Genomic DNA, 9,640 nt, shown 5'->3' with positions numbered 1-9,640 from the left:
TTTGGGCTTTTGAATAGTGAACTGGGCTTCGTAGGGAGCCCAAACTTCCGTATTAGGTGAGTCATGTAGAAGCCGTCCACTTTTCGTCCAAAAAAAGTTATTAAAAAAAAAAAAAAAAAAAAAACCGTCCATTTTTATTATATATAAAAGAGTGAATATTAGTTAATGCCAGTAGTAGGCAGTGGATAGAAGCGCCAGCGAAATTTGATTCCGTAAGTGGGACCCACAATCCTTGATCATTCGGATGCCAGCTAATCTCGGGCCCCACCATGTTTGTACTATTTCAGTCTGTTCGCGAAGTACAGGATCATAACCCTTCACCTCCCACAACGGCTTTAAAAAAATCCCGTTTTCCATTTTTTCGCATTATAATTACTCTTAAGTGCTCTCTCTCCCTGTCACGGCTCTGTAGCTTTTGGTTAATAGGACTACCGGCTAACAAACGGTGGGCCCTACCACTTTACCGGAAGTCTCCGGTCTCTGAAACCGTTGGCTCTATATACGGAGAGCGTTATCCGCCTCTGAAACCCTATATCTCTATCTACAGCTATGGGGGATCGTGACGGCGGTTTCAAAGAAATAGAATCAATCGGAGAAATCGACGGCGCCGATGCTCTTTTGGCGTCTAGACGCTATAGTTGTTTTTGCTTCCCTTGCTTTGGACAAAGCCGGTCGGCTTCCGACGAACTTTCTTGGTGGGAACGGGCGAAGGCGAAAGCGAAATCAACGAAGTTCGACGGGGAGGATCATTGGTGGAGTGGAGGAATCAGATCCCTCAAGAAGCTTCGTGAATGGTCCGAGATCGTCGCTGGTCCTAGATGGAAGACCTTCATTCGCCGGTTCAATCGGAACCGGCCTGCCGCCGTGAAGCTTGGGAAATTCCAATATGATCCCATCAGTTACGCTTTGAATTTCGACGAGGGACATAACGGTGATGTGGATTTCGAAGGGGATGAATACAGTGGTGGGTTTCAAAACTTCTCCGACCGATTTTCCGCCGTGCCGGTGCCGGGGAAGTCATCGGGCGCGGCGGTGGCTAGTTAGGATGCGGCGGCTACGGTCTGTTCTTTTTCTCTGGTGAAGTTGAACGGGCGGTTTCCGTTCTGTGCTGCGGATTTAACGTATCTTTTTCAGTTGATGAGCTGGAAGTTGACCGTTTGCGACAGGAGGCACCAATGGCGTCGGTACGCGTGTTAAATAAGATAGTTTATTATATTGTGGGGGTGACGTGTAGCAAAATGATTGGTATTCATATTCTTATAGTTGATATAATTTTTATTTTTTTTCGATTAAATTGTATATTCAAAATTTCAAGTAGAGATTTATTGATATAAACTAATATTTTCGTGAAGTTTTTGTATAACTTTTGACTTAGTTGATACTAAAGCTGTTTACAATAAAATTATTATTATCGTGATATATAGATGGAATTAAATATTTTTAATTATTTATTTCTGATAGGTTCATATATTTTTTAAAATTATTTTTAAAAAAAATTCAAAAAATATTAGTTTAAATTACTAGCTTAATAACTCAACTCATCTTCCAACCAAACGACATTCGAGTTGTGTTCGTTGATAGGTATGATCATGTGCAACCGAGCTACATGCACGAAGAGTAAGAAGGAATTCTCTAACAATATTGCTTCTATTTATCATGAATCTCATTGGTCATTTGTTTAACAATTTTTTTTACTGTCAATAGCATTTGAAGGATCGAAGAATCAACAGAGTTACATGTCTTTTCCAAGAATATACTTAAAACTTAAACATGTGTTATTGTATCGCTATTGTACGTGTCATTATCATACCATTTTTTATCTTCATTTTCATATCAGGGTTATTTTCAAACAAAAACAAAGTCGATAAAGAATGAATATTTTAAAAGATTAGGGGCGTTTTTTAAATATACCTTAAAGTTCAAGAAAGATTCAAATCTCCAAATAGAAAAGACAATATCTACTGGTGCCCAAAAAAGACAATATGTACTAGTGCCCAAAAAAAACCCTATCTACTAGGACAATATCTACTAGTGCCCAAAGAAGACAATATCTACTAGCATGTGAGATAGGGGAAGGTTTCCCTACCCTTATAAGGTGTTTTGTTCTCCTCCCCAACCAATGTGGGACATCACATATTATGACATAACATTTGTTTTATACTTCCAAACTAAACTCATACCTTTCTAACTCTATTACGCTGCTCGTCCTATTAGCTAGTCGGAGCAACTACCCAGGATGCCCATCCGGACTGTCAGTAACCATTCATGTCAGGTTTTGAGCTTGAACAAGTACTAGTTTTGTATTAATTATCTCCATTTATATTTGTATTAATAAAAACGTCTCAAGATAAATTTAATCGACATATTAATCATATATTATAATTGTAACCGGACTAGTTTTGACCAGTTACTTGTAGTCATCAACCTTACCGTTTTAAAATGCATCTCGTAATGAACGATTTTCACACCCTAAATGTATGAATGTTTCGTTTCGTCTTCATCGAGGAACGTGAAACCTCACAACTAATTTTATGATTTATAAATATAATATACCAAACCCATATAAATATACAATAAACACTCCCCAATGAGAAAATCATATCAAATCATATCATACATTTCTCAAGCCTCATCCTGCAATTTGAGGATGGTTTGAAGAGCACAGACTTTCAATCTCAAATGCAGTATATAATGAGCCGTTTTGGCGAAGAGATGTTCCTGTTGCAACCCTCTCCCACCGGGCACCACCCACCGGAGCTTCTGCACTTTCCGGCGAACCTGGCGCGCTTCTCTCCTCTTCCTCTTCAAAGCAGGCACATTCAGATGGCAAGAGGAACCCATAGATTCAATACTAAAAGAGATGAGTTTGGGAATGTTTGGAGGTTTGTTTATATAAGAACTCAGAACAGAGGCTCAGCTGGGTTGTGGGCTCTGTACACGTGTCAGGCAGATTTTGAATGCAAAATCATGGCCACTTGTTTGTTTGCCAGCATTCCAACACCTGTCCTTCAGCTCACGAGCTGGTTACTTGGTCATCACCCACATGCTGTGGCTTATCCAGTTCCTTGAAGAGAAGGGAAGTGGAATTCTGATCTGTATAACCATTTGGGTCACTCAGGAATGAATCAATTCAGTTCAAAACACACAGCAGAGCAGATTCATTCAAACTTTCAGATGCTAAACAAGAACAGAGATATAATCAGTCCAGCAGAGTTAGATGATTGTTGTGTCAGTAAAAGTGTTTCTGATTCAACAATGGATCATTTCATCTGTGCAAATACATCTGCAGATAGCAATTGACTGATAGAAAGACAAATTTCATTGAATGCTGAAAGCAATGGGAGAAACAGCTCAATGGACTGGCAGGGACCTACCTCATAATGAGACATTCCCTTGAAACCTCAAAATAAAGTATTAAGTCTTGGAATGGACAAGAAACTTCAACGCTGCCAAATAAAACTCCATGTGGAATCGAAGAGAATGGGAAGAAAGAAAGTAATACATCCACCTCTCTAACTTCTACCTTGTCTCTCCCTTATCTGTATTTAATGTTGAATACAAATGACTTTATCATATGCCTCAACATGAAGGAGATAACAAGACAATAAGAATGACATCTGATGACTCACCTCTTTCATCAGATGTCAGACCAAGTTACCCGAAAGGTCGTCGTGGTACCGAAGCTTTGTAACTCCGAACAAATTCATGGATGACAAGGTACAATGTCTTAGCCGTAGACAACTACCATTGACACACTTCTGAAAGAAGCTTAAGCAAGCTAGTTTACCTATTAGTTATTGTCGTTAGATGTTCATGACAACTAACATGGTAAATTCGGTCAGTCTTGGATACTAACGCTTTAGTTAACGTCAGAATTTCTTGTATCGTAGTTCAAGATTGTATAATGAGATTAAGGAGGAAGGCCCACTCGATGTGGAATTACACGTGGGAAGAGGATAACAACTTTTTGCATTATGTGATGGGTGAGTACACAAACTACCACACCTTTAGATTTGGTCTACATGTCTTTAAAAAGTAATCCTAAAAATCATCTCATACATTTAACATATATAAAAAGGACTATGACACCTAGCTTTAATGTAAAAAGTGAAAGAACATTAAGGAGAAGGGAGTGCAAGCTTGCTTAAGGTTATGGTACCCAATAAAGTTTTATAAGGATATGTTTCATCACATTATTATTCGTGAGAAAAAACAACCCATGAGGAGAAACTACACCATGCTTCATACTTCAAGCTACTTAGAGAAGTTGGCTAATTTTCATACCATTATCAATGGTAAAAGATGGATTGAGAAGACCATCAAATCCGCCTTACCAACAACTAATATCATCTAATCAAAACTTCCAAGAGCTAAGAAGTCGATACAATGCAATTTTAACTCTCGATTCATTCTATTCTTCATTCTAATCCTTTCGAACTTCGACTTCCTACCGTTCGTATTAAACCCAACATCATGAAGAAGGAAAGCATACGCATACTGGAACCCCTTCAGAACCTGGGCATACTCGGCAGGGTGGAAAACGAAATATGATAACCTACGTAATCAAGTATACCTAATTTTTCATTCTGAAGTTAGGTCTTGAGATCGTTAGACATAGCTGAGGGTATGCAGTGTGTGGCCAGAATATCTAAAGTGGCTGCTTTCGCTGTGCTTGTACGGAGGACAACTATCTGGAAGATTTGCAGCAAACAAAAAAATCAGACTTGGGATATCATTAAAAAAAATGGAGGAGATGATTCTTAAGACAGGAGTGGGGATAGAACCTGTTGATATTCTAAATCGAACTTCAAAAACTCATCATCGCAACTTTCAACCATGTTAGCCAAGCTCTTGAGGTTCTTCACAGGTTTACCATTGAAAGCAAGAACCTATGGTGCACAAAGATGATCAATCATTGTAATTACGTGCAGTTAAAATGGTGTCTTTCCGTAGGCTATTAGCAAGATATAATACAAACCTGGGTGTTAACAATGTCTTCATATCCAATGTTGATATCAGCCACGAGTACCTGCAAGAAATTTACATGATAAAAGGAGAATAGGTTGAGAAGTTGACAGTCCAAAAAGAATACACATTATATAGTTTCCAAAAAGAAATACACAACATTATGTAGCGCACTGAAGTGAAGACAGAGAAGACAGTAAAGGAGAGAACCTGAGAAACCACCACTAGCTGCTCATCTGGTGATTGTGGCATTGAATGCAATAATTTGTCCAATAGTTTGACTGGAGCTTCATATTCATAATCCTTTCCGTACTACAATTCGAAGCATTTTCAGAAAGTTCAGTATCATGGTGTAAGAAAACTTAACATCAAATCAGTAAAAGACTTCAAAATTCAAATATGTGTGTGTGCGCGCGCATGCATATATATACAAATCATAACTCGTAAAAGTGAACATTTGAGAAGAAGAGTGATGCTAGTGATAACTGTTCCCCTCTTTTTCCACCCCTATAGCTACTCTTCTCTTCTCTCCTCTCCTCTCTTCTCCAATTGGGGAGGCCCTTTGTAATCTCTCTTTTGGGGTTCCCCTTCTTTTGTAATTTCATACCATCCATGAAATTGTAAAAAACCAAAAAGAAAAAAACCTCAATGCAAGCCACCCTCCAAATTAGCTCCTGAAAGAAATCCCCAAGAAATTCATCCAGAACATACCACACAAGAATGAATCGTCTTAATAGGCCTAAGATCTGACACATCAAGACAGCTATAGTGTTCTCAAGGATGCTGCTGCTACAAGTTTCAAAGTTTGATTTACTCTCCACTCACAATATAATAATGAAATAGTACCAAAAGAGCAGGTAAAAACTGTGCATAGAGAGCCAAGAGCCAAGAGCTATAGAAGTTGCACAGACAATAAGAGAATCATGCCAAACAACATTATGCTACTTCAAAATTTCATGAAAATTTTTTATAAACAAACTTTTAACACATTAAGATTCTATTTCATACCCTTTTAAAATCCATCATGTAAAATCTAAAAAAGACAGAAAAGAAAATCATCAAGAGAAAAAAAAAAAAAAAACAACTAAAGCCTTGTCATAGAATTTGGGGGGAAGGGAAAGTATTCTGGGAACAAACCTCAGAACGGAGATAAGGAACGGAGACAGTGGAAAAAACAAATCCTGCAATAATGTAATAAGAAGGGGGTTTGCCCTCATTATGTGCAGGAATGAGCCTTCTGTATGTTGCAAGCTGGTAATTAAAACTGAGTGTCTCAGAGTTGCGCAGAACTTTTATTGTTGCACTATCACCAGTATATTTCTGGGAGACAAGGTAACTGAATCCTATACGCTCACCGTGCCGGAAAGGAACTGCAAGACAGCAACAGAGAGTGGGCTATCAAATAAAAAAGAAGAGGAATCTACAGAATTCTTTTTCCAAAACAGACAGAAGAAACAATCTAAGGATTAGATTCTGCCATGCACTAGCATTAGCCCGCAAATCACTGTTTTATAAAGGCGCCAGATATATTAAATGCTCAATAGCCTCTAGAGATTAAGTGCAATACAAGATGCCAAAAAAACCGAAAAAAGAGCCAGCTTCGGTGAAGTGGGGTGAAAAGAAAAGAAAATATATAAAAAATATTGTATAATGAAGCATGACATAAAGGAAATTTTAATAAATGAGATGAGAAATCTTCCAAAGAAATAGGCACCCACCATTTTTCTCTTTTCGTATTTAGAAGAAGAAAAGAAACAAAGATGCGAAAAGCTTGCTTTTTAAAAATATTGCTTCGAATAACGGTACTCAGCAATTATGCTTTAACCTCCAGGCTTCTACCGTAGGGGAGCTTTTTACTCAATTCGTTGGTGATTTACTCTCCATGAAGAAAGCCAAAGTGCAGTATAATACCTTTTATTCGAAGGAAACAAAATAATTTTTGTGGGAAAGGGAAGTGAATTTTGCTATAGTAGGAGGTTTCTATTTCTCTGATTTCGTCTTCATGGATTATGGAATGGACATTGTAATCAATCACCTTCCCATATTGCTCATCCTAAGATAACATGTTATCCTATTGATTAGGTTAGTCTATTTACCTTTCTTTGTACTTTTGGTAATTAGTGAGCCATATGTAGGTATATTTTGCTAATCTTGTCAGTGTTAATGGAAGTAATCCAAATATGTAATTACTATTATTCAACAAGAGACTAAAGTAGTCTATAGATGGTTGCCAGTTCAAGGATTGTGTTTTTACATTGTGTTAAAATGATAAAACATATATTTACCTGTTCCATCATTAGCAATATCAACCCCATCAAAGCCGAGAATAATATCTGATGGCTTCAAAACTTTGGATTCTGGGCCAGTGGGATCAATACGTCTAATACGGACACCCTTCTGATCTTTTTTCATCCCCATAGCCTCACAAAGATCAGGATTTTCCATTTTCTGCCACTCAAGACCAAGAATTGGAAAGCCTGGCATCCAAGAATGTTATTGCTTTAAGTAAAGAACCAAGTAAATCATTAACAAAGACCAATGCCAATCAGTGACGATAACATAAAAGAACCACAGTCTGATTTTCATCCCACTCCAAGTGCCCAAATACCTGTATATGCTCCATTCTTCTCGTAATCCCGTATAAAATGCAAGATAACTGGCGTTGGTATGACATAACCTATATTTTCTGCATCTTCATGCTTGAGCGACTGAAATGCAATGCCCACACAGTTTCCTTTATCATTAAAGGCAGGCCCACCAGAATTACCAGAGTTTATAGCAGCATCTATCTACAGCAGAAAAAAGTTGAAGTAAAGCATCGGCCATTAACTTTATTCCTAAAAAAACTAAATAGCAGCAAATATGGTCGAGTCTCAAAAGCTCAAAACCTGCAGACCGAGAAGCTCAGTAGACCCATGAACATAAGACAGGATCTCTATCCGCGATACAACCCCACTTGTGACAGAAATTGTATCACCTCCAATTGGGTAACCAACAACAGTTACTGCATCTTGCAGTGCAGGTAACTCCCCAAATTCTACCGGTGAAACTCCCACCCAAAACTCGTCATCATCAACAGTAAGCATTGCTGCAACACATACATCATAATACTCAATGCTTTGAGTTCACAACACAATAAATGAATGGAACAATAAATTCATGCAAGTACAAGGCAACAACATAAATGGTAGGTAAGCCTATAATTACATGCATCCTGATCCACTTACACCATTCATCTTTAATTATGGAGAGTTTTATCAATCCTTGTCTCTCTTTCATATTAAGCTTGCATATTTATCCATCATTAAGTTTCTTAATAGCAACCAAACATACGTGCACACTGAATCTCATCTAAAATAACCAAGTTTAGTGTATATAACATGTTATCGAGCCTTTCCTAAACCAACATGAATTTCACCATTTCCTAAGCCTAAATAATGAATTTCCGTGCAGTTAAGCCCACGAAGATATGACCAGTATTCTCAACTCTAGCAACAATATGGTCATGAATAGCCGGAATGCATGATAACGTTCGCATAATTTCAGATTGAGATAAACATAGAAAATAGGTCAAGCATGATCTAATGTGAAGATTTCACCGTCATATTCCATTTCGAACCTCGTGAATTTAATAAAAACCCAAAGACAACGAAGAAGGAGAGAAAAGTTAAGGACAACGAATATCATTACCGATATCGCATTCAGTTCCAATCGCAAGTACGGTCGCCAAGTACTTCGTATCCGACCCACGCTTCTTAAGCTTAACCTGGGTATGATGCTCGACGGAATGAGCATTAGTGAGCACTCTCCTTCCACCAATCACAAATCCACTGCTACTCGAACTATATTGTCTCTTTCTCTGCCAAGGAAGTGAGAAATTCGGCTCCGTGTGCACACAAAATACCTTGACCACAGCATCCATCGCCGGCACGACTCTCACGATGCCCGGCCACTCCGGCTGCACCCGTTCCAAAGCGATATCAGATGGAAAAACGTCGCCGGAAGCGGTAAATTCGCCATTTTCGACACCACGAGGGCCACGTCTAGAAGGAGACAATTGCGGGAACTTGTCGGGATTTTCCAAATGTTTCGAAAGCTTCTTCGGCCTCCCACGGCGGTTCTGGTGAGGTTTAGAAGTGGAGGCCGGGTCCATGAGCTCGACGTTGCTGACTGAAAAAACGTCGTCCATAACCATCGCAACACTGGTGACGGTAGCAGTGGTCGGCGGAGGAAAATCTAGAGAATCCGCCTTGGAATTTTTCGGCTTTCGACCTCTTTTACGTTTGACTTCTCCCATCTCCGAAGAATTGAAGGGGAGAGAGATCGGAGAGGGTTTATCAGAGTGGAGAAAATGGGTTTTCAATTTCCGATCCTCCGCTGAGCCCCGAAACTCAGAATAAGGGAAAGGTAGATCGGACCGCGCAAATGGCTCCTCTCTTTATACTAACTTCTTTCATTCTCTAAAAAAAAAAAAAAAAAAAAAAAAAAAAAAAAACCTCTTTATTATAATTTTAAAAACTTTTATTCTTTTTTTTTTCAATTATTTGGTTTACATGGGATCAAACGTGTACTAATTCTATAATTATTTTTTAATTATTTATTCTCTAACAATTTTAAAAATAAAATTTTAATTTTTCAAACCACATGTTAAAAATGAGTTTAGTTTTTTTTTTTT

The 9,640-nt window shown here is 38.3% G+C and overlaps 2 protein-coding genes across 5 annotated transcripts; one reads left to right on the top strand and one right to left on the bottom strand.

Annotated features, from left to right (window-relative positions):
• Positions 1-412: 412 nt before the first annotated feature.
• On the top strand, positions 413-1,419 carry LOC111783153 (uncharacterized). Its single transcript, XM_023664053.2, has one exon. It carries the CDS (start codon positions 550-552, stop codon positions 1,042-1,044), a length of 495 nt encoding a protein of 164 aa, XP_023519821.2. The 5' UTR covers positions 413-549; the 3' UTR covers positions 1,045-1,419.
• Positions 1,420-2,517: 1,098 nt separating this feature from the next.
• Positions 2,518-9,388, bottom strand: LOC111782954 (protease Do-like 9). 4 transcript variants are annotated; one of them, XM_087120710.1, is made up of 11 exons: positions 8,656-9,388; positions 7,854-8,053; positions 7,574-7,754; positions 7,251-7,442; positions 6,103-6,335; positions 5,176-5,277; positions 4,979-5,029; positions 4,785-4,889; positions 3,630-4,691; positions 3,375-3,539; positions 2,518-3,300 (listed from the first exon to the last, which is right to left on the bottom strand). In XM_087120710.1, exons 1-9 carry the CDS (start codon positions 9,260-9,262, stop codon positions 4,593-4,595), a joined length of 1,770 nt encoding a protein of 589 aa, XP_086976836.1. In that variant the 5' UTR covers positions 9,263-9,388; the 3' UTR covers positions 2,518-3,300; positions 3,375-3,539; positions 3,630-4,592. The 4 variants fall into 4 exon arrangements, with proteins under 4 accessions (XP_086976836.1, XP_086976835.1, XP_086976837.1 ...); XM_087120709.1 differs by having other exon boundaries at positions 2,518-3,283; XM_087120711.1 differs by having other exon boundaries at positions 2,518-3,093.
• Positions 9,389-9,640: the final 252 nt, after the last annotated feature.

This window comes from Cucurbita pepo, chromosome 20 (genome assembly GCF_057944985.1).
Source record: "Cucurbita pepo subsp. pepo isolate OVF chromosome 20, ASM5794498v1, whole genome shotgun sequence".
NCBI classification, from domain to species: Eukaryota; Viridiplantae; Streptophyta; class Magnoliopsida; order Cucurbitales; family Cucurbitaceae; genus Cucurbita; species Cucurbita pepo.
This window is presented reverse-complemented; position numbering and strand designations above follow the sequence as displayed.